General features: G+C 39.4%; 1 protein-coding gene across 1 annotated transcript in view; it reads left to right on the forward strand.

Annotated features, from left to right (window-relative positions):
* Positions 1–25,721, forward strand: part of GPR158 (G protein-coupled receptor 158) — a 214,279-nt gene that overhangs the window by 55,207 nt on the left and 133,351 nt on the right. Inside the window, exon 3 of the mRNA XM_075211974.1 lies at positions 24,393–24,495. Coding sequence (XP_075068075.1) covers positions 24,393–24,495 — 103 coding nt within the window. The remainder of the gene's footprint in view (positions 1–24,392; positions 24,496–25,721) is intronic.

Here is a 25,721-nt window from a genome sequence, read left to right on the forward strand (position 1 = left end):
TGGTTTTGGAGAATGGGGATTAATAATAGGATGACATTATTTCCCCCACATAGTGATGGAGAGAAGGGAGAAGGGAGAAGGTAGTGCCTTTCCCTTCCTACTCACATGCAGTAGAATAATTTTATAAAGCACAAGTTCCCCTTTTAGATTACTTGATACAGTATATGGAGTATTAAAAGGAGAGATCATTCTGAGAGGCATTGTTAATATTTATGTGAAAAGTCTATTAAAATTTTTAGGAGAGGACATGAACCAATGCATAATTTCCCACTGTTCCTATGTTCTCGCATTGTTACTTTGTCCTTCAGTCTATAGAAAAAGTAAATTAAAGATCACCTACCAAGTAAATAAACATACAAACAAAAGTATAAACCATAAAATTCCACAACTCATGATGTAGCATCCATATTAATTGATGACATAAGTACCTAAATATATAATTAGCTTATTCATGTTGACTAAAGCTGCATCAAACCATTAACTTTACTTTATAGACAGTTTTGGTTAAATCACCTTGCGCACGTTTTCAGATCTCGCTCATCTTTGTCATAATATGTCTTCTGGGCCTAATTCATTAAGGGATGTAAATACGTACTATACGCCACTGAACGCAGCAACATCCAATTCCTTGTTGATCGCAAAGTACCCTTACTATACCCTACTACTTTATGGGTGGAGCAGGGTGAGCAATCGGCGTGTGCACCTAGTACGGTACAGTATGGCAACATCCGATTCAAGCTTTGGACATCTCAAAGTTATGTGTTTCTCTGTTGTATGTAAGCACCGATTACTAGTAATGACGGTCGCATATGCATGGTAGAACATATGTTTGCAATCAGGAGCAGCCTTAAAAATGCAATTTAGATGCATTATTATTGGTCCAGGGACAGTAACATCCTCATAAATGTATTTTATGGGGCTAACAGATAACAAAAAGAAAAAATAAATAATGAGTACATTATTGACAGGTGACCTTAATAGTTTTTTTTATGTGCGTTATTTTTGGGACTTTATGTTCCACTTATGTATTGAAATTCTGCAGTGGATTGTCTGTTAGATCAGAGCGCGCCTATTCATCAACAGACGTATCTTTATATCCGCCCCTTGTTGAATATGGATGTGCGTATGCCTAATTTACCTGCATTTTTAAAAAGATGCACAATATGTTCTTTTTATGTGCCTGAATAAAACAGGTCCTCTATGTCTCCAGAACAAGGAAAATTGGATCTTAAGCTTGTGAGCATGGCCTTCTCACCTCTTTGTCCGTTTTACTCAATTGGTTTATTAGTTTACTATGTTTGTCCCCAATTGTAAAGCGCTATGGAATATGTTGCCGCTATATAAATAAATGATGATGATGATGATGGGAGATCTGTGCTTCCCAATAGAGCAAGGTATACAGCCAAGGGGAAGATGTATAGAGGAATGGTCCCAAACCCTTTCGAGGTAGATATAAAATAGGATTCCCCGGCGCGCTGGATAGGGTGAAGGAAATAATGGGGGGAGGGGGGAATGGAGGGGTGGAGGGTGAAGGTGTGGGTCTATAATGGAATAGGAGAAAAAGTGGATTGATAATATACAATTACAATAAAACATGAGAGTGATCACTCTAAACATACAGCAAAAACAATATGATAATGACAAAGCAAGACAATATCACATGATGCCAAAGCCAGTCAGCTCTAGGTGAATAATGTCAAATAAATATCCTAGCTGATAGACCAAGTAAGTATTGCAAAACAAATTCACAGCGGACAATCAATAGTAGCTCAAGTCCATGACCAAATAAATATTCAAGCTGGTTAATAAATAGTCCATGGAGGTGGCTAGCCGGAATAATACAAGTCCATAGGCAATGTAGTCTTGCTTTGTCATTATCATATTGTTATCATATTGTTTTTGCTGTATGTTTAGAGTGATCACTCTCATGTTTTATTGTAACTGTATTATCCTTTACAATATATATTATTATTATCAATCCACTTTTTCTCCTACTCCATTATAGACCTCTATGTCTCCAGCAAATATTGTAGAACACTTACTAATGATGCATTTTACACATGCAGATAAATACAGGATTACATGTAATGAGAGGAATTGCATAGCTCCAAAGATGAAGAATTTCACTTGTTTATTTTTGTCTTGTTATAATGAATTTACTTTTGGTGCTGTATATTATTAAATATTCTATCCTGTGGTGCTAATGGGAAGTGTTTTGTGGAATCTGTACTTGTAAATGAGCATTTTTCATATTTTTATTCGCGTGTGTAATTTGTTGATTTCATAATTGGTAGATAATAAACTTAACCACTCCGCCACCAGACCCGTTTTCATTTTGGGCATGTGTCTGCTCCATGGAATTTTTGGTTCACATAAATGAACTGTTTACTGTTTTTGTGACAGATAGGGATTCCATTTGCTTGCATAGTGCAATGAATATATCTTAATTTTATTATATTATATAGTGAAAAACAGCCAAAATAGGAAAAGAGTGACGCGGTATGCGGTATTGCACAGTGCTGGGGGAGGGGGGGACACGATGATGCAATTCACATATAATTGTGTCATCTTGGTTCGCCCCCCTTCTCAAGACAGAAGCGGGAGACGGAAGGAAGGCTTACTCGTCCAGGAGTCTGAGAGGACTCCCCTATATTTGGGAGACTCCCGGAATGTGCGTAGACAAATATGCCTTAGTGTTTCCTGAATAAAAACTCAGGGCCTGATTCATTAAGGAACAGTAAGTCCATTTATGTTGCTCTATTTTGTTTGTTTTCGTAACTCTGCACATGCGCAAAACCGAAACATATGTCAGAGAACGCAATTAAAGTTCACACATAAATGACACTTAACAACAGCCTACAATTTCAAGGGCAGAACGGGGGAGGGGACTGGGCGAATGCTTGTAGTCAATGTACAGTAGGGGCGTGCCGAGGTTGAGTACACGCAGCAGCGTCCAATTCAAGCTTTGGGCATCTCTAAGTGCGTCTATCGTTCATATCTTTTGCACCCCCTACAGGGCAGGTGTAAGGGCCAAGTGACAGTGACGACGACGGCGTATGCATGCTAGAACATGTAGTTTGCGAGCAAATGAAAACATGCATTTAATCTATAGTAGACATTAATAGCATCCTGACAAAAGGGGGGGGGACTTTTTTCCAATGATTTTTCATTAATGACTATGGGCTTGATTCATTAAGGAAAGTTAAGTAAAAAATTGAGTAAGTAGTCTCCTGGACAAAACCATGTTACAATGCAAGGGGTGCAAATTGCTTTTTATTTTGCTCACAAGTTAAATACTGGCTGTTTTTTCATGTAGCACACAAATATCATCTTTAAATTTCAGTGTACAAATAAGCTATCAAGTATTTGTGTGCTACATGAAAAAACAGCCAGTATTTAACTTGTGTGCAAAATAGAAAACAATTTGCACCCCTTGCATTGAAACATGGTTTTGTCCAGGAGACTCAATTTTTTACTTAACTTTCCTTAATGAATCAGTGCCAATATCATTAACACATGACAATAATTGAATACTTGTTTCTTCCTGCACATTCTGCTGGGACTTCATTTTGCACATATGTATTGTTTGTATCCTGCATTATGTTGTGTCTCAACAAGTTAAGTGCCGTATAAGCAGAGCGTACCTACATCCATACACAACAAGAGACATTTCTTCAGGTCCGCTAATAGTTGAATACAGACGTACATATGCCTGATTTACATGTGTTTAAAAAAAATTCAATGACAATATATCAATCAAAAAATAATTTGGAATTAAAAGGGTTTTACACCTACACATAATTTTAATATATTGATTTGTACTTGGCCCATGCAACTTTTACTTAATGAGTTGCTTTTTTGTTCCTAACTCCTGTCTGTGCTTTTAGCTATGTCTTTATATTTATAGGTAGAATTGGATACAGCCCAGAACTGCTCCATTGCAGACAGCACAGCAGCACTGTGTCGTGTCCGATTGCAACAACAATAAACAGTTGTGCTGATAAGGAATATAAATGGCTAATAAGTACAGAATGGAGCCACAATGAAGTGTTAAGAAAAAATGCCAGTCAATTAAAGTTATCTGTGAAGATACCAGGGTTGGTACCTTCTAGGGGGTTATCACTTGGGCACGACACCAAAGGGATGAGAGAAGGGTTGGTTTCATTGTAAATTTACACTACATGCCAATTTCATTTCCAATATTTAGCCAACCCGGAACCCCATAGTTTCTACTGGAGACTCCGGCAGTAGCCGTTATAAAGTCTGTGTCGCAGTTCCAAATATTAGGGATGTATAGCAGGATGCAGCATCCGGTGGTGACAACCAAGCAGTAAATAGTAATGGCTATACCGACGATGGATATTTCAAATTGACGGAACCCAAATCCTTGTTTAGCCTTTATACTCCTACTTTAGCAATCATTCATATAACATACAGTATGGGGCCATGATGTCTACACCGCCATGGTCCTATGTTTGCCCTATACTCCAGCCAATAGGGCTCACTGAGAACATAATTAAATGAATTCCCAACCCACAAAATCTGAAAGTACATTAAGTCCCAGTGATTAAACACTGTGCACCCACCTGGCTTAATTTTAAGGAACCCACAGATAGGAATTACGTAGCCATAAACATTTTGATTAAACACAGTGAACTATATAATTAACTTTTAAAAATACATGCTCTCTCTCCGCAGAGTTAATGCGGGTGATCTTCCCTAATCAGAGCCATGTATTTTCCTATAGTCAAGCTGACTTCCAGTGATGGCTCACAGCCATGCCTAAGTTACGGAATGGTTACTGGCGCAGGAACGCCACTGTCTATTGGTACTCAGTATCAGCTTGGCTCTGGCCAAGCGAACTCCTCTATTGTCAAACACACCACACGCAATATTACTATAAAATGTTCCCTTGTGAATTTACATGCATAAACCCCTAGGTACCTACTTAGCGATTCCTTGCACAGTTTTTATGCAACAGATGTTACCGCACAAGTCACATATGTTGCAGTTTACATGCAGAAGAAAGAGGGTGTTTGGAAGTGTCCCTGTTATTACTCAAGTTGGTCATTGTGCTGTGTCAACACCATCTGAAAGTGGGAAACACATTTAAGGTGTTAAAAAAGCCTTCTCAATCAAAGGGGAAAAATGTTGACTGAAAAAAAATATATGCAGTAGAGGTAATGCTGGTCAATGATATGGATTTGCCATTTACTGTTGAGCTTTCGAAGGAAGGAATGCAATTAGAGGTATAATGTTTCAGTTAATCACCCGTGAGGCACTCTGCTTGTTCTATTCTGCTCTTGCATTTCCTATAACAGTATTTGGGTCACTTTGTGGTACAACAGTAAGAGAATAATAAAATATAGAACTGTTAAACAAAATTAGAAAACTAAGAAACTGACATATCATAGGGTGCTTATATTCTACAGAATGATACAAATAATTTTCTCCTTTTAACCTTTATTGGAAGTCATTTGCTAAAAGGTGTAAATCTATGTTAAAACCTTAGGAACCAATCAGATATTTGCTTTCAGTGGAGGTCATCTAATAAACGTAAACATGTCCGCTGTTCAGTACGAAATCAGCTTTGTGCTCACAGTGAACCTCAACTCGCGTAAGTGATTACCACGAAGGTGCATGGATCTGCGGAGCAAGAGGGAGACATTTGCGGGGACGTTTCATCATCATCATCATCATCATCATCATCAATTATTTATATAGCGCCAACATATTCCGTAGCATTTTACAATTGGGGACAAACACAGTAAACTAATAAACAAACTGGGTAAAACAGACAAAGAGGTGAGAAAGCCCTGCTTGCAAACTTACAATCTATGGGACAATGGGAGTTTGATACATGAGGTTAAGACTACATTTTGCATTTCGGCCCAGTTAGACTGCAAAGGTAAAAGTGACTCATAAGCTAAATGATCCAGTCACACAACAATGTTGGTCAGGGGGTAGTTGTCTTGTGTGAGATTGTGTAATGGGTGGTAATAGGGTAATGTAGTGAGGTTAAGAGGGTGGTTGAGGAATATTATAAGCTTGTCTGAAGAGGTGGGTATTCAGAGAATGCTTGAAAGTTTGTAGACCAGAGGAGAGTCTTATTGGGCAAGGGAGAGAATTCCATACAGTAGGTGCAGCCCGAAAAAAGTCCTGTAACCGGGAATGGGAGGATGTAATGAGGGTGGGACGTTTCTGGAGGAGTAGGCTGAGGGAGGAGTCAGGTGGAGTAAGGGTGTTTCTACCAAAGTACAGAGTAGGCGCATTGGTGCCTCTAGTTATGTGGAGCACTACAGAAAGGAGATTTGCTTGTGCACAGCGAGATTATTGAAAGGAGATACAGCGGTAGAGAGCACATTTTTAGGTTCATTTCTTGCTGAAGTTTTTTTGAGCCCTCTTGTTGCACATAAGCACACTCCTAGTGCCACTCTGAGCAATGTAATAAAAATAATCACACACACAAAAATTCCACATTTAGCAGTAATAGTAATAATGGTCCTGATGTCTCTGTATCTCATTATCAATTTAAGCCGTAAAAGGCATATTTACCAACTTTTTACTCTTTCCCTCCAGGAGATCCCAAAGGGTGAGAGGAAGTGTGAGGATGGAGGGGGATGGCGCTAAAATGATGTGATTCACCACAAATCGCTCATCATTGGAGGCTTCCATCCTGCTGACTTCAGTAGGAAGTAGGCTGGATGCGGAAGAATGATCTCCTCACCTGGGAGTCTGGGAGACCTATCCGGAATTCTGGAGTCTCTCGGACATTACAGGGGAGTGTATGCATAAATGATGGCAAGCCGAGTAGTATTTTAGGAAAAACTGAAAAGAAGTGTATCTTAATTATTAGGAGATTGTACTTTTATGTGATGTTTGCGCACTGCGCCTCTTCAGATGTTTCTGCCTCTCTTCCCACTCGGGAACACGGAGGCATCTACTGAGAGTGGAGAGTAGAAAAGTACCTTGAAGGGCACTAAGAGGACATTCCAAGTAAATTGGTGCAAAACCAAGGTTCACATCTGTTGCCAAAGTGCAAAAGTCAATAAGAAAACTTACGTCTCAGCCTGTGCGCCTCTGTATGCTTAGAGAGGTGGACCGGGGGTGGTAGACTGCGGACAGGTGCAGACATTAAACGTTACTTACTCACTATGCCGAGGGGGAAGTAGCCATAGATATGACTCTATGAGGCGTATCTGTTGTAGCTGCTTTCCCCCGGTGTAAGACCCCACCTGATCATGGTTATACACATTTTGCACATTATTCCAAGACTCACATATTCTAAGAAGTGAGGCACAATGTCTAACTAGCGCTGGATACAAAATAATTGCTAATTGGTTGCCATGGTGCACATATGCACCTTCAAGCAATGTTAGTGAATCCTCATTAACTATTATACTTCTCAACATTTCAAATGTTCAGATTGACATTTAAATTCCACTAGACTTTACATTAAATATTATTATTATTAGAATTTATTTATATGGCACCAGCATATTCCATATTGGTAACAAACATAGTACTAAAACGAGACAGACAGAGAGGACACTGCTCACAAGCTTACAATGTATAGGACAAGTGCAGTTTGATTCATGAGCTTACATGCTACACATTGCATATTGGTCCAGCCAGACTGCTATGGTAAAAAGGGTAAAAGTTCTGGGGCCTGATTCATTAAGGATCTTAACTTGAGAAACTTCTTATTTCAGTCTCCTGGACAAAACCATGTTACAATGCAAGGGGTGCAAATTAGTTTTCTGTTTTGCACATAAGTTAAATATTGACTGTTTTTTCATGTAGCACACAAATATTAACTTTAAATTTCAGTGTGCAAATAAGCTATCAAGTATTTGTGTGCTACATGAAAAAACAGTCAGTATTTAACTTATGTGCAAAACAGAATTCTAATTTGCACCCCTTGCATTGTAACATGGTTTTGTCCAGGAGACTAAAATAAGAAGTTTCTCAAGTTAAGATCCTTAGTGAATCAGGCCCCTGTATGCTATATGTATATGATGTGTGGAAACAAAGTGTAAGTAACTCTAACTCTGTATATTCTGCTATCCTATAAGATTTCTAGTGCAAGTGATTTCTCATAATTACCGCTGGAAACCCAATATGTTCAATAAGCTTTAAAGGGTGATAGGAAGTCATAGACTGGAGATTGAATGCTCTGTGTTAAGCTAGTGATGCAGGATTGATAGAGAATGGGGAGAAATCTCTGCAAAAAACAGACAGCAGTCTTTTAAATGAATGGTTATAGCTGTCCTATGTCCCTATTTTCTCAGGACAATTCTGATATTTGCCCCTGGAAATCTATTAGGACTGAGCAAATTTCATAACACAATGGTGTCCTGGCTTTCTTATTCAGTATTATAGCAGCCCAATCTATGGTTGACATGTAAGTTTGGTTGTTTTTATAAAATGAGTGTTAGAATGGCCACCATCTGCTAAAATTAAAATAGCAGAAATGTAGTATTTGGAAACAATAAAACACAGTCACAAATATGGAACATAATAAAATACACTATAGACAAGCACTTTTAGAAACTAGTTAAAGGGTAAGTAAATGAGACCCAACAGATCTCTCTATGTGTAGATGTGTCTCCCCAATTAAGGGACTGAGGGGTCTATTTATCAATATTAACTGATATGGAAGATATTCTATTGCTGCTTATTGCAGATATAGAAAATCTATTGCCTAATCTAACAATAAAATGTCGCTGGGGCAGTTGGGTGATGCTCAGCTCCCTGGCAATACTGACTGGCAGCGCAAAGAGGACTCTTACCATTCTGCCAGCCTGCCTGGGGTCAATCTGCGCATACGTGAGCTGGCTAAAGACAGATCAGACACAGTAACGTAACGATTACACAGGTTGCACAGTTGGGGGCGCCAGTCCTTTTTACTGTTAGTGCAAACAGCAACCCTATTTGATCTTTGTTTATTATTGCCATTTAAGTTTTTTATTTCAGTTAATAGTTTAAATTGAAATGATTTGCAGCATTTAATTAATCTGAGTGTCTAGTGCTCCTTTATTTCTAACCCATTCTCCTGTCTGAAAGGGTGAGATAACTAAAGCTATAAAGAACTATTGATGCTATAAATTAAAAGGGAGCAACATATAAAAAAACAAAACCCCAATCAATAAAAGATGAAAAACATAAATGCTCAAACTGACAGCTAAGTGCTCAGTTTTTAGAAAAGAAAAAAGCTATATTCGACACAATTAGAGAGTATGTATTTCTGCAAGGCTGCTTGGTAAGGAGGAGAGTGTGAAGTGAAGCCTGAAATATATGTCAGTAAGCTGAAGTGTACCAAGCGCCTGCATCAGGTTGCCATGGTGACGGATTGTAACCTAGTGCTATGCAAAAACAGTATGACAAGCGAACATTCTATTCAGTGTACAGACCAATGAAACACAGTGCAGGCTGCTAATAGACCTTATGCCACAACCTTGGGAAAATAATATGTAAGGAATGTATATAAATCACACTATGATGAACTTTTCCAGCCACAAAGCAAACCTTAAAATATAATGAAATATGGCTTTATTTACTCTTATTATTATTGTTGGTTATTGTTTATTTATATTATGTAAATCATATTACACAGCTCTGTGCAGAGTATACTAGCAAAGCTGTTTAGGTTTCAAATTAATGGCTATAAACTGTTGTATATGATACATGCATTATACATATCAACTTTGTACATATGCACAATGCTTATTTATGGCTATATCTGCCATATAAGCCAAGACAGAACTTGCCTAGGGCACCACAGAGGGAAGCAGAAAGAGATGCCTTCTAATGCTCACGATTTAGGTGGGACAGTTCCGATTTGTGAAGACATCTGTCAGGCGCCGTCCCCGCTGTTCTTCCACTCGGCGGGGACGGACGCCTGTGTGAGCCGATCAGGGCGCGCTGTTGCTAGGCAACAGGGATGCCGCGAACTCAGCTCCGTCGGGCGCATGCGCCCAGATCAGTCCCATTGCTGGGCAACGGGACGCTATCATCGGCACACAGAGTGCCTGATTTCAGCCACCAATCACTGCCATTTCCTGCCTCTATTTAAACCTGGCTCCTTGGGCCCATTAGGGTGCCAGAGTTTCTGCCTTTAGCTCTCAAGTGTTCGTTCCTCTGTTGTGACCCGGCTTCCTAGACCACTCTCCTGTATCTGCTCTCCAGTTGTGACCCGGCTTGTCGACCATCTTCCTTTCTATCTGCACCACTTGTTCCTGCGACCTTGGCTTGTTTTGACGATTCTCCTGGATTCTCCCTTTGTACCATGCATTCCGATTGGCTTGACCCAGACCGTCTGACCTTTCTTTCACTACACCGGCAACTGACTAATAGGAGCGCGACCTGCGTGCCCTGTGCAGCGAAGTCCAAACCTCCTTGCGGGGGTTCCTTGTGAAAACCAGGGGTACGTTAGACTTCACACCTACTAGCTCAGTAGCGCTAATACCGGTTAGTGTTCTCCTCTATTCGGGCCTGACAACATCTATGTAGATTCCAAGACAGTTGAGAGGTACGTCCTGCTAATGGGAGCAACAGGCATGCACATCATTGAAGGGGTGGTTTTGGGGGAGGAGGCACGCCCTGGGGGTCATAATAAGCCCCAACATGACATGGGAATGGCCTTGTGTAGTTCCTAATCAGCACACACGCAATATCCCAATAAAGGACACTAACAAGTTCGGAGGTAAGATCATGCATCAGTTTCCACATAGACAGATGCATTTGGTGGGTTTAGATGTACCAGCTCAGGGGCAAACACAGGATTTGTAGAGAGTGGTTTCCATGGCACACCACCAGTGGGCATGGCCAGCATGCTTTGGGGCGTGGCTATAATTTTAGACAGTTCTTGTCTGCTCTCCAACTCCTCCTATCCTCATCATATACACAGGCAATGCTGAGTGCACTACTGTTAGAGGCACACAGCTCTCCATTTTCGAGCAGAGCCGTGTGAAGTGGGACTTACCTCCCAACTGTCCCTACTATCAGGACAAAGTCCTGACTGAGTGTGTCAGAACAGTTGACAGACTGTCCTGCTCTCTCCTACCTGTTCTTGCTGCTTTCAATAGTTGTTAGGGAGAGATGGCTGTGAACAGTGCAGACAGAAACGATCTGCACACAACATGCAAAGTGGCTGGTCCCAGGGCAGGGTCGAGCCACCTCAAGCATACAGTACCCCAGGCTGGGAGGAAATCCCCCCTCGGTTTGCCTATGCTGCTCAACCACAAAGTGTGCCTTGGAGTTATGTAAGATGCAGGTAACCGTGATAACATATAAAGGAACCACAGTTAATGAGGTAACAGTTTTGTTTATTAGTTGGGTAAATGTCACAACAAGTGACAAGTCAATAATACGATAACACTAATTAGTAGCATTGAAAGCTGGACGGACTAAACATGTTTCCCAGTTAATGGTCTGTTAATAGTAGCAGAATTCTCTAAGGAACATACAATAAAACTGGAGATTAAAATGCTTAACAGCTCAATAATCACGGTGTTTCTGTTTACATTGCAGTTACAGTGTGTGTTCTAATTCATAATAAAACCCCAGTAACACTGTATGTTTTTAGTGGTAGCAGATATGGATGATAATGGGCATGTAGAAGAACAATCAATATACCATATCAATATACTAAGGCATGAGAAATGGAGCTATACTATGATATATTGATTGGTTTGCATATTGTAATGTTTCTGCTTGTTTTGGTTTCTGTGAGTTTCAGAGGTTTGGAAATATAGCACAAGTTTTGTAAATTGTTTTGTAAATGAATTTGAGAGTTCAGTAAGTCCTCCTTACCCTAGGCATCATTGTCATTTTAGTGTAAAGCAGTAATAAGGAAGGGTGTTGCTGCCTCTGTCATACAGACTTAGTACGATAGGCATTGGACCACTTGTAAAATAAGTCAGACTAGGGTGCAGGGACTCGGTGGTGGTGGTGCTTTGTTTTGTCAAGTTACAAGTGTATAAACACAGGGTAATTTTATCTCTGCAATACTCTAAAACAATTATATAATTTTTTTTAATGAAATATAAAATATTCTAATTTAAATAGTATCTTATTTTATTATATTATTTGTTGTTTGCTAGCAGAGATAAGGGTATTTACATATGTGGTGAACAGTTGGCAGTGGGCACCCACAATAAAGGCTGAGCCTGTTTTTTCCTTACCCCTGTAATAAAGGGATTTGGCTCCATATGTACATACAATTTGATTTTTTTTTAGTCTTCAAGTGGTAACAAGTTATTTTTTTAAGTGTACTCTTCACTGTAAAAAATATCTTGTGTGTGCTGTACCTGAGCAGTTACTGTGTATATCCAGGTTTAACCCAAATGCAAAGGAGAGCTTCTAGTGGCCAGGGAGGGATAAGAGCTAATTTGCACTATGGGTTAAGACAGAAAACACTCCCAGACTTAGTGAAGCCGATAACAGCAGGGCATATAGCCCCTACAATATCTCCTAGTAATAAAGGTGTGCAATAGTGGTCTACCATAGACACAAGAGCTACCATGGACACAAGAGGGATTCCTGCATGGTGCTTCTGGGGATTTCATTTCCTAACACACCAGTGTTATTCGTGGCCTAGCGAGAGTCTGAAGAAACATATTGGTGTCCAAGCTTGACGGAGTGATCCGGATAGACTCTTGTTTTTGGCTGCTGTCTGGTTGACAGGCTTTGGAAGTGGTGCAAGGATCTGTAGAAAGTGACTGTTGCTGTTCAGGGTCACTGGTAAAGCCACTCTCTGCTGAGGCTGGTTAAGGCTGGTGTTGTAAGACTCCTATATTCCAATTCTCCAGCGAGGGATCTATCAAGACTGAGTGGCCACTTTGTAGTTTGCTGTGGGTACATCCACCTAGTGATGACCTGGGACAGTCCTCTACCCCTGGGTTTTGTCACAGCAAGGGGGACTCTTGACTAGTTATGTGAAATTGTGGTGACATTTCATATGAATCGAGTTTCATGTATGATCAAATGTTTGAGTTTCGCTTTGACATTCCACGGAATGCCATACTGCACTGCATTTGTAAACTTGCATTTTGCAGAATTTATAGTCTATAAAAAGAACTAAAATGATGATGGTAATTTATTCTGCTGTATTGTGTGGTTGAGGTAGGACTGTGAAGACTTAAGGCTAAAATCCAAACATGCAAAATGTCATTGCCAAATGTGAAGTGAAGGGAATGTTTTGAAATTTTTACTCAACTCTACTTGCCTCATGTGTTGCAAACAATAATTTGGGGTTATGTGTACCTAGGTTATTTTTTGTAAACAATAGTCACAAAATACAAGGGGGCTTTGTGTCTGAAGTCAATAATGTGATGCAACAAGCACATGGGCACATGGTGGGGGATGGCCAAACATTACAATCCCCAAACAAAATTACAAAAATAAATTAGAAAAAGTGCAATAAAAACAATATGTTCTCTCCCTCTCTCTCTTTCTCTCTCTCTCAAAGATAGGGTATCTTTATTTACAGAGTGTGTGAACAACTGTAAAACAATAACTATATATTTCTAGAACAATAAAACAACTCCCAGAACAGTTAAGTTGCTGAAAAGATTTACTACGGGCCACTATGTAAATTCAGCAAGTAATGCTTATGCAGTTAGTATGGTTATTTAATAACGTTGCGCCAGCACTGAAAGAACACCCAGAGTCTGGCCAAGCTGTTGTTCTTTCTCAATGGTGCAACAGAGTTTATTAGTGACTGCGACAATGTTCGGACAAGTTGTTTTTCTGAAACGTGTGGTCCTCAGGCAGTTGCCTCGACAATGGAGCGCTCATGTCTGTGGGATCTTTCCAATGTTGAATTTCCACGACCAAGCTGATGCTTCTATATACTGCCATGTATATGTTTTCTGGCCAAGTTATAGATTTGTTCCCAATGTGTTGATGATCCAGACCCCTCAGCCAATGCTCTGGGTGTGGTAGGGGTCGGAACCCTAGTCCCTCTACTACTGTATACCGATTAGATGAACAGACCCTCGAGCAGCTCCTGATGGAGTGAGGAATGCTGGATTAGATTTCCCAGTGTATGCTGCGATCACTCTGTATTTGGACCAGGCACCATGATTGAGCTGGTAGAAGCCAGAACTCCAACACCACGCTCAGTTGACCTAATATACCTCTTGATCCTCTTATCAGGCTTTTTTCTTATAAGTTCATCCAGATTCTTATTGGCTCAAAGTCCTTAGTGGTTGGAGATAGGAGTGGAGAGGTACCTTCCCCTGCTGCTGGTTTGGTGCCATGAGTCTGATACATTCTGTAGAATCCTCTTACTTGGAAACAATAGTAACTCCAACCAGTTGTCAGTTGACTTAATCCTGGTTGAGTAAGGGAGCCTCCTTATTTTAACCCCTTTCATGCTTTTGTGATGTGGAAGGGGCCCTGGATGATCCAGACTTCTTGTTCAGTAAAGCTGAAACAGGAGCTGAAACAAGTGGTCTATCCCAAGAGGCCCAGCTTCTGGCAGATGAGAGTTCAGGAGAGTCCTGTATTACATAGAACAAAGATTTCTACAGAGGTCAGTTTCAGACAGAATGGAGCACATTTCCTGCATATCTGGAACCATGCCGAGTGATCACTGTGACCGACTGAAGAGGGACTGTTAGAGAGGGGGCAATAAATGAGGTAATACAATGAGTGTGCTAGGTGTTTTTTGCTTTTTTGGAAACAGTTAATCTTACCTGAAGCTAACCACACGGAGATACTTATGTGCTCCTAAACACTGTATCAATGATCAAAGTCTCTTCCGGTCACTAAATAAAAAAATAGAAATAGATATATGTATAGTATAAATAAATTGTGTTTTATATATATATATATATATATATATATATATATATATATATATATATATATATATATATTTTTTTTTTTTTATTTATATTTATACATATAACATGGGTTAAAGTGTTTGTCAGTTTGACACAGTTGCTCGCTCCTGTTATAAGACTCTTCATCTTTGCCATGTCTCTGTGGTGTTACACTTGCCATCTGCCTTTGTGCATTAGTAATCATGTCCAGGCAAATGAAATACAGCAGGAACTCTTTTGTAGCTGGTTAGACCTTCTGTTACTAAATAGAGAACTTTTACTAATTTGTTTCACATCATTAAATAAAGCAAGAAGAAGATTCTGTAACAAGTAGATATAGCACAAAAAGTACCAAAACATTACTGTAAGCTATATTCTGGCAGGCATGTGTATGTGAATATTACCTATTTTATTGAATACATACTCAACTTTTTTTGTTTTTATCCCTTTTTTATTCCTTTCTAATTAAGTACTTCCAAACTATCCTTATTTTGGACTTATACCCCTTTGCCGTTCCTCTTTCCTACTAAATTGTCCTTTTTATAGATGTGTATGAATGAACACAGTGGACCTGATGCTGAATTGGGCGCATGTTGGGTGCAATCAGCCAACCAGAAGCAATTAGCTTAGTTCTAGCGACCATCATCATCATCAACACTGTGTATTTGCACCAGCCCTCAGGCACCCACAATGATATGGCTTTGACAAGCGTATCTGCATCTCCATGTGGGCCTGCATCTGTTCATAATTATGTGAACAAGCCCGTCCGGCACTTGGCCTTCGATAGACTGCCCCTGCCCTCTCCATTCGCAAACAGACACAAGAGTAGATTCGTGCAACTCTGCATGCATACATGTGCGTTCCTCTTTTGGAAGGCATGCGCTGTACAAATTTGCGGATTTTACGCAAATGAGCGTATGCCCATCTCAGCACCAGGTCCAGTGTTGAATTCGGGTGTCTGGGGACCTTCCAGTGAATCCAAGCAAAATGGTCTACTAGCTCAAAAGTAATATATTTTATGTAGAACACGTTTTATGCTATAAATGCAAAATACACTACAATGCAGCTTGTCTTGATAATGATTTTGGAACAAAAGTCATATTTCAATATTTTCATTGTAGTAAACATTCTATTAGATTCCAAGCTGTGTGTGAGGGAATTAAAGTGTCAGAGCTGCCCCCCACTGCAGTGCTGTATTCTGTTCTGATTCCTTATCAAACATATAGTTACAATCACAAGTGTATTAAGTGTATCACTTTGGAACACATGAATGTGACCCTATTTGACCACTCAAATATTGGGAGGTTCGTGAATGAACTCTTCTTATGCAAGGAACGTCAAGGAGGGATTGCCCAATTTTGGGCAACCCCCTTTTCTGAAGGTATTGGCAGGGGTTCAAGTTCTGCCACATTTCACAGCAGAAGTTCCTCCAGTCCAATTCAGTAGATCAGAATGCAGGTGGGCTATTATGTACTGAATCACACTGGACATAATAAGTCCTCCTGTTGTATAAACTGCTGCACACTATTGTTTCAGTAAGGGCGTGAAAGGCAGACAATCCTTCCCCCTTATTATGTACATGAGTGGGGCAGGACATTAAGGTGTTGGGATGTTCAAAGTGGACTATCCCTACTAAAAAAATGTGTAATTCTTGTACCACTCTAGTCACTAATTTATTTTTTCTGTACTTGAAATATTGACAGAAAATGTTAATTAAAATTTTGTGTGAAATGCAAGTTAAAGTGTTAGAGGGTTACATTAGTCTGCATTTTGGATAGTAGCAGGAAACTGCACTCTGAATAGCTCTTAAATATATAGTATTCCTTTACCCTACACCTACTGTAATCTGAATGTTTCCCATTGAGATAGGTTTTTCAGTATTTAATAAATATTACAGATATATTTTCTCCAGTTATGTAAATTTAGGAGGTATAAATACAGAATTATTATAATAAAAATGTATTTAGATTGGGATTATTTGATGCTTTGTAAACCACAGAATTGGTAGCACATAACTAATAACTCGGGAGCTCGGGAGCTGGAGAGAGTCTGTCCCACGTTTTGTAATCTAATTTCTCCACAATGTATTAACCAGGCTGCTTAAGTCCACCTACGTCAGCAAAGCTAACTATAGTAAGCGTGAGAAGATCTGCTCGAACTGCGTTGTTATTTAGATCCCTTCTACTTTCTGCTTAGCAGCCAGTTGGCTGAACTGGTGAGATTGTGGACTTAAGTCAGTGTTTAGTGTCAACAGATATAGAAGGAACAAATACATTGATGCTAAGACTACAAGGTAATTACCCTACTTCATGACTGACAACATCTGAATACAGTTTCCAAGGACTCTGTTAGCTAGTACATCTATGTATGTAATGTGTAGTGCACTCTAGATAGACATACAGTACATTAGACTCCTATTGGAGTTTTTTTAATACTTAACTTAAGCAGCATGTTTTACTCATATCTTCTTCTGGGACCAATTGTACCTGGTCCTTGCAAAGGTCATTTATGTGTTTGCAGACCTGTAGAGGTACAGCATAAAAGTCATATCTTACAAAATTGCATTGAATGTAAAAGGAGGAAATTTTGGCTTCTATACACATAGGCGTATCAGGTCCAAATGTTGGATACGCAGCACAATTAGAGGCACAACTAGATGTCATTGGGCCCTAAAGCAAATTTTTTAAGATGTCACAATACACTGCAATAGTGGATACATCAATATAAAATGATCACTGCACATCAGCATAGACAGTTCCTTTTTTCCCCATAAACCCCATTGTATCTCCAATCATTCATCTACATATATATAGACATATGTCACAATACATAGGCTTTGGAAAAGAATATTATGACTATTTCTGCTGATATGCAAGTTTTTCTCAGTGCCTCCTGCCCTGCTATGTTCACCATGTAGCATCGTCCTAGCTGACTACACTTAAATAGCTAGAAGGGCAGGCTCTAAAGGCACTTACAGAATGAGCAGGCCTCAATAAATGTCCAACTTCTAGAAGCCAGCCATGTCTAATATACATACCCATATCTGGTGCCATGTATAAGACATTAAGTTATATTTGGTACCACTGGATATAATTAGTCTACACATCCTTATTGAGATTGCAGATGGTTGTAATTAGAGATGGGCGGGCTCGGTTCCCCGAGAACTGAACACACCCGAACTTTACCTAACCGAGTACCGAGCCGAGCAGGCTCGGTACTCTCCCGCCCACTCGGAATCCAAATCGAGGCCGAACGTCATCGTGACGTTGTCGGATCTCGGGGCCCGGTTCTCGCGATACTTGAAAATTATAAATACCTGCCTCCACAGCAATACATCGCCATTTGACAGAGGGAGAGAGCATGGTGTAGTCATAGGCTGATTAGAGCAGGGACAGACAATACAATTCTGATTCCAATTCTGATAACAATCGATAGAGAAGAGAGGAGGATAGAGGAGTCTTTTTTTTTTTTTTCAATATTTGGCACTATAAGTGCTTTGGGGTGTCCCCCATTCTTTTGCATTAATATTTCTGGCTGTCAAAAGTACTATCTGTCAGCAGACTTCAAATATAATATTTAGCACTCCCAAGTGCTTTTGGGGTGTCCCCCATTCTTTTGCATTAATTTTTGTGGCTGTCAAAAGTTATATTTGTCAGCAGTATCTAAAACAATTTGTAGCACTGCAAGTGCTTGGGCTCATAATGGATTCTAAGCAGTCCACATATGAGTAGAATCAGCAAACAGGTTCTGTCACCAGTCCTGATGGTAGTGTTCCCAGTACGTCATCTGGGAAAGGCGATGTCAAACTACACAGTCTTTTGAAATCAGTCAAAAAAACACACACCCAAAAATTTTTTACTGTGTTGAAGCGCAAAAGAAGTGTAACTGAGAAAAAGTTAAGTGCCGATAGAAAAAAAAATTGCCAACATGCCATTCTATACACGCAGTGGCAAAGAGAGAATGAGGCCTTCACCTTTGTCTATTAATGGCAGATCAAAAAAATGTTACTGAGCCTACAAGTGGTGCACAACTACTGTTACGCGTGAAAGCCGAGCTGCAAGAAAACAGTAAGGCATTAGAGGATAATGTATGCTCTGAATCAGAAATGACACCAATCCCTGTGGAGAGTCCATCCAACAGTGGGATGTCTAATCATGAGCATTCTGTTAGTGATAGTGTACCCATAAAGAAGGGCCCTTTCAGCAGTTCTGCTGATGTGTGCCTTAACAGCCCGAGTGTAGCCGGTGATACACCAATTGAGGATGCCACTTTTGAATTAGAAGAGGATGAGGGGGAAATTTGTGTAGGCGACGAGGGCACTAATGATGATGTTGATGATTATGATGCAGACAGATACCAAATTGCCTTTCTCAATTTCTATTTATATTCTAGACTCTATAACGGCTGAATAGTTTACTATTTTACTCCTAGTGGAGAGGGGGTCTGATGCAGACAGATACCAAACTACCGTGGTCCATTTATTTTTACTTTCTAATTCCACAGTCTATGCAGGCTGCTTTTTTTCTATTCAACTACAAGACGATGGCTGCATTGCCAATAGGCAAAGATGAAGAGGAAGACAACCAGGTTTGTGTAGAGAATTAAGGACGGCCTTCCAGGGATTAAACTGTTTTCTTCCTAATTTATTAGCTTTAGAATTACCTTACTTATCCAAGAAACAGGTGGAGCACTAAATTAGGTTATTTTATGCACAAAAACATTGATTTTTGAACAAAATTGCAAAACAAAACCAAACAAAACCAAAACCAAAACCAAAACACGAAGGTAATCCAGATCCAAAACCAAAAACACGGTCAGTGAGCATCTCTAGTTGGAATGTAAAGCCTGAAATCAAGATCAGTAATGTCAAAAGCTTTTTTCTTAATGTGACTTGCAGCCAAATAGACAATGTTTAGGACAAAGAAGTGAAAATAAAACACCTACAACACATTGGCTGCATAAGTGTGCACACCCTCTCATAATGGGGACTGTAGCTGTGTTCAGAGTTAACAGTTAAAAAGCAATTAGCCCAAATAAATGTCAGCTGTTCCTGTAGTTGTCTTGGTTCCCTCCTACTGAAATAGCCATTGTCCATAAGGAGATATCAAAACATCTACAGGATCTCATTGTTGAAAGATACCAATAAGGATAGGGGTATAAGAGAATTTCAAAGGCGTGCATGTACCATGGAACACAGTGAAGACATTCATGAATATGCAGAGAAAATGTGGCACAACAAGGACATTGCCAAAAGCAGGATTTTTTTTCAAAGATGATGAAGGATAAGGAGAAAACTCAGCAGGAAGTCTACTAAGAGGTTTATGGCAACATTACAGGAGCGTCCTTATATTATTATCCCATACTTGTTTAGATAGGTACATGTCCTCACAAAAATATGTAATACATTCGTCAACTTTGTAAAATAAAGACTTACTCAGTACATTGTAATATTACCTTTCACAGCCAATGATAAGAATCATCATTCATATTTATATGAATATTTAATTATAATTAAAAGGTATATAGATATGAGAATGTTAATGAGCACTAGATTATGATAAGACAAATAACAAAATACCTGTTTCTGTTTTATTTCTACTTACTACACATTGCTGATGGATGCAAGAATACAAATATTTATAATGTGATTATTTTAATTAACATTTTACTAATGGAAATTAAAAAATCTATCTAATATACATACCAATATCTGGTGCCATTTGTAATGTAAATACCCATATCTGGTGCTATGTGTAATATACATACCAATATCTGGTGCCATTTGTAATGTAAATACCCTTAACTGGTGCCATGTGTAATATACATACCAATATCTGGTGCAATTGGTAATGCAAATACCCTTAACTGGTGCCATGTGTAGCATAAATACCCATATCTGGTGCTATGTGTAATATACATACCCATATCTGGTGCTATGTGTAATATACATACCCGTACCTGGTGCCATGTGTAATACACATACCCGTACCTGGTGCCATGTGTAATACACATACCCATATCTGGTGCAATGTGTAATACACATACCCATATCTGGTGCCATGTGTAATATACATACCCGTACCTGGTGCCATGTGTAATACACATACCTATATCTGGTGACAGGTCTAATATACATACCCATATCTGGTGCTATGTGTAATATACATACCCGTACCTGGTGCCATGTGTAATACACATACCCGTACCTGGTGCCATGTGCAATACACATACCCGTACCTGGTGCCATGTGCAATACACATACCCGTACCTGGTGCCATGTGTAATACACATACCCATATCTGGTGCAATGTGTAATACACATACCCATATCTGGTGCCATGTGTAATATGCATACCTATATCTGGTGCCAAGTCTAATATACATACCCATATCTGGTGCCATGTGTAATATACAAACCCGTACCTGGTGCCATGTGTAATACACGTACCCATATCTGGTGCAATGTGTAATACACATACCCATATCTGGTGCCATGTGTAATATGCATACCTATATCTGGTGCCAAGTCTAATATACATACTCATATCTGGTGCCATGTGTAATATACATACCCGTACCTGGTGCCATGTGTAATACACATACCTATATCTGGTGACAGGTCTAATATACATACCCATATCTGGTGCTATGTGTAATATACATACCCGTACCTGGTGCCATGTGTAATACACATACCCGTACCTGGTACCATGTGCAATACACATACCCGTACCTGGTGCCATGTGTAATACACATACCCATATCTGGTGCAATGTGTAATACACATACCCATATCTGGTGCCATGTGTAATATGCATACCTATATCTGGTGCCAAGTCTAATATACATACCCATATCTGGTGCCATGTGTAATATACAAACCCGTACCTGGTGCCATGTGTAATACACGTACCCATATCTGGTGCAATGTGTAATACACATACCCATATCTGGTGCCATGTGTAATATGCATACCTATATCTGGTGCCAAGTCTAATATACATACCCATATCTGGTGCCATGTGTAATATACAAACCCGTACCTGGTGCCATGTGTAATACACGTACCCATATCTGGTGCAATGTGTAATACACATACCCATATCTGGTGCCATGTGTAATATGCATACCTATATCTGGTGCCAAGTCTAATATACATACTCATATCTGGTGCCATGTGTAATATACATACCCGTACCTGGTGCCATGTGTAATACACATACCTATATCTGGTGACAGGTCTAATATACATACCCATATCTGGTGCCATGTGTAATACACATACCCGTACCTGGTGCCATGTGTAATACACATACCCGTACCTGGTGCCATGTGCAATACACATACCTGTACCTGGTGCCATGTGCAATACACATACCCGTACCTGGTGCCATGTGTAATACACATACCCATATCTGGTGCAATGTGTAATACACATACCCATATCTGGTGCCATGTGTAATATGCATACCTATATCTGGTGCCAAGTCTAATATACATACCCTTATCTGGTGCCATGTGTAATAAACATACCCATACCTGGTGCCATGTGTAATACACATACCCATATCTGGTGCAATGTGTAATACACTTACCCATATCTGGTGCAATGTGTAATACACATACCCATATCTGGTGCCATGTGTAATACACATACCCATATCTGGTGACAGGTCTAATATACATACCCATATCTGGTGCAATGTGTAATACACATACCCATATCTGGTGCCATGTGTAATACACATACCCATATCTGGTGCAATGTGTAATACACATACCCATATCTGGTGCCATGTGTAATACACATACCCATATCTGGTGACAGGTCTAATATACATACCCATATCTGGTGCAATGTGTAATATACATACCCATATCTGGTGCAATGTGTAATACACATACCCATATCTGGTGCCTTGTGTAATATACATACCTATATCTTGTGCCAAGTCTAATATGTAGGTCCATATCTGGTTCCACGTGTAATATGTAGACCCATGTGTGGTCTCAAGTTTATTACTCAGGCCTATATATGGTGCCCATTTTAAAATGCAGTTCTATATATTGTGCCAAGAATAATATATAGATTAATATCTAGTCTCGAGTCCAATATGGAGACTCATATCTGGTGCCAAGTTTATTGTGCAGACCGATATATAATTTCCAGTCTAATATGCACACACTTATCTGGTGCCCAGTCTAATATACACACACTTATCTGGTGCCCAGTCTAATATGTAGATCATATCTGGTGCAAAGTTTAATATTCCAATATATGGTTCTATGAGTAATATGCAGACTTATTTCTGGTGTCAAATGTGATATGCAGCCAGTTCAGTGCATTACAGGATCAAAGACAACAGCAACGTACACCCAGTGATGGGACTGGCTGTTATTCGGAAGAGAACGGGGAGTTAATCACATTTTTTTTTTCATTTTTATTTTTTTAGGAGCCCCGGTGCAGATCCAAATCACAATGGGCCTTCTATATCACTCGGGTCTGAAGCAGGTGCTTGGGTTATTAGAGCATAGATATCCCCCTGATTGCACAAGATTCTACACACAGAAGGAAATATTAGGTTTCTTTTTGCAAAATGAGATGTCCAAGTAAACAGACAACCATTTAGAGCAGGATTGTCCTTTTTCTTTCCCACTTAGTTTACAAGTGACCAGTTTGCTTTGACTGAACAAAAATGATCATTCCCATTTGGACAACCCTCCTTTATTATGACCTGCCTCCTCAGGTAGCAAAGAGGGAGGATTCATTCCTATTTAAGTAATTGATGTTAGAGGATATCACCACCCAAAATGTATAGAACGATGTTTGGTGAAAATGACAACACTGGTCAGCTCTTGGGATTACTAAATAACTGGAACCTCACATTGGAAGACCTGCCACTATTACTTTCATTTTATTTATATTTTATGTCTTCGCAACCGGTTCATATACTGTACTTTGCCTATGAGAATTCCAGGCATTGCGCAGCAGGAGCCAGTTTTTCAGTTTGTATGAAGCTATTACAAGGGGGTTAAAAGGTGATTATTTTTACATCTCTATCCACAATTCCTCCATGCAGTGCTTTAACCCCTCTCTAGTTATGTTTAGTAATTCTGGTTTTGGGAGCATCGTGGCTCACACTGTAAGAAGTAATATAAAATATATACGACTAGCATCATGGTCCCTGTCTTTTATATACAGTGTAACAAATGTTACACCTTATTTTTTCCCTGCTTTGTCTATAGGAACCGGTACATTGTTTTCAAGCAGCTTTGCTACCAAAGAATAATAGTCAGGAAGGATTATGGGTAAACCATACACGGATAAACATACAACCTATACATGTCTCTTTATCCTGTGGCGCACAGTAAATGTCCGGTTTAATAATATCATCTTAATATACACTTGAATGACTATCATATCAATCTTATCAGGATTGTACTGTGAGCTCAGGCAACCGAATATATAAGAGTAGTATATGTAACAAAATGCTGAGCTGCTGTTCTTTAAATCATTTTCCAAGTCTACATACATTATATTGCTTGTTTTCTTTATTTCAGTGTATACCAATTAAGGGCCTTGGATTTGTTCTTGGAGCCTACAAATGCATTTGCAAGCCTGGATTTTATCATCCTGACATCTTTTCAGTGAATGGCTTTCAAAGTAAGTGCCTTTTGGTTGAGCAAGAAAAAAAAAAAAATCAGTGTCATTAATAATGTAGGACTCCTTTTTATCCTTGTCAGGGTTATACAGTAAATCCCCAGTGGTATACAACTTTATAATTATATAATCACCTAAGTAGGTTTAGTCCTTAGTTTTGTCGTTTTATGCTGTTCTCTATGGGACCCTAAATATGGATATTTAGCTTGAAGTACCAGAAAAAACTGTCTCTGTCTACCTGACATAGAGGTCATGTAGGGTTCTAGCCTGGAACACAGGAATTTGAAAGGTTTAAGATCTAAAAAATACTTGGAGCACAAGGCTTTTTGCATATATTTAAACACTTGGGGTGAGAGGCTTTATGTGTGTCTAATGAAAGATTACTCTCAAAAGTGTTCAGTTGGCATATGAAAGAATGTTAACGTTAACATTAATTTGTATTTGTAGAATGCAGGCGGCCAATGGCTTGAGTCCTTCTCAGATTGCAGTTTTAACACTCCAGTGCCTAGGAAAGGTCTTAACACAAGGAGGGAGATTCAATTGCCAGAGATGTAACGCGCAGACATAGCACATTATTGTCAAATACAGTAGAAATCTTTGCTCAAATCAGCGGCGATTTCTGTCAAATCTCCGCTGAGAAGTGTCTCGCAGATGTTCTGGAGACATTTTCGTGGCTAATTGAATTCCCCCCCCCAAAGTCCGTTAACACAAGACTCCATGGGGGGAATTCAGTTAGCCGCAAAATGTCTCTGGAACATCCGTGAGACACTTTAGGCCTGATTCATTAAGGAAAGTAAAGCAAAAAAATTAGTTACTTTGCACCTTCGCAAAACCATGTTGCAATGGCAGAGGTGCAAATGAGTTTATTATTTTGCACATAAGGAAAATACTGACTGTTTTTTCATGTAGGAAGCAAATACTTTAATAGCTTTATTTTTACACTGACATTAAACATTGATCTAGGACATGTTCTACTCCAATTATAAAGTTACTCATTTTTTTTGCTTTACTTTCCTTAATGAATCAGGCCCCTTGTGACAGGGATTTGACAGATATCTCTGCTCATTTTTCCTTGCACCCTTTAGAAGTGCATGGGGAAACGAGTGGAGTATTCTACCGTAAATGCTGTCAATCTGCACGGCGTGATGTCCACTTGACACATCGCCGGCAGTTGAATCTTCCCCCTTGATTGTATTATTGGATGGAGGGTCAATTTAAGGCACTGCAGT

This window comes from Mixophyes fleayi, chromosome 5, assembly GCF_038048845.1.
Source record: "Mixophyes fleayi isolate aMixFle1 chromosome 5, aMixFle1.hap1, whole genome shotgun sequence".
In the NCBI taxonomy this organism is placed as follows: Eukaryota; Metazoa; Chordata; class Amphibia; order Anura; family Limnodynastidae; genus Mixophyes; species Mixophyes fleayi.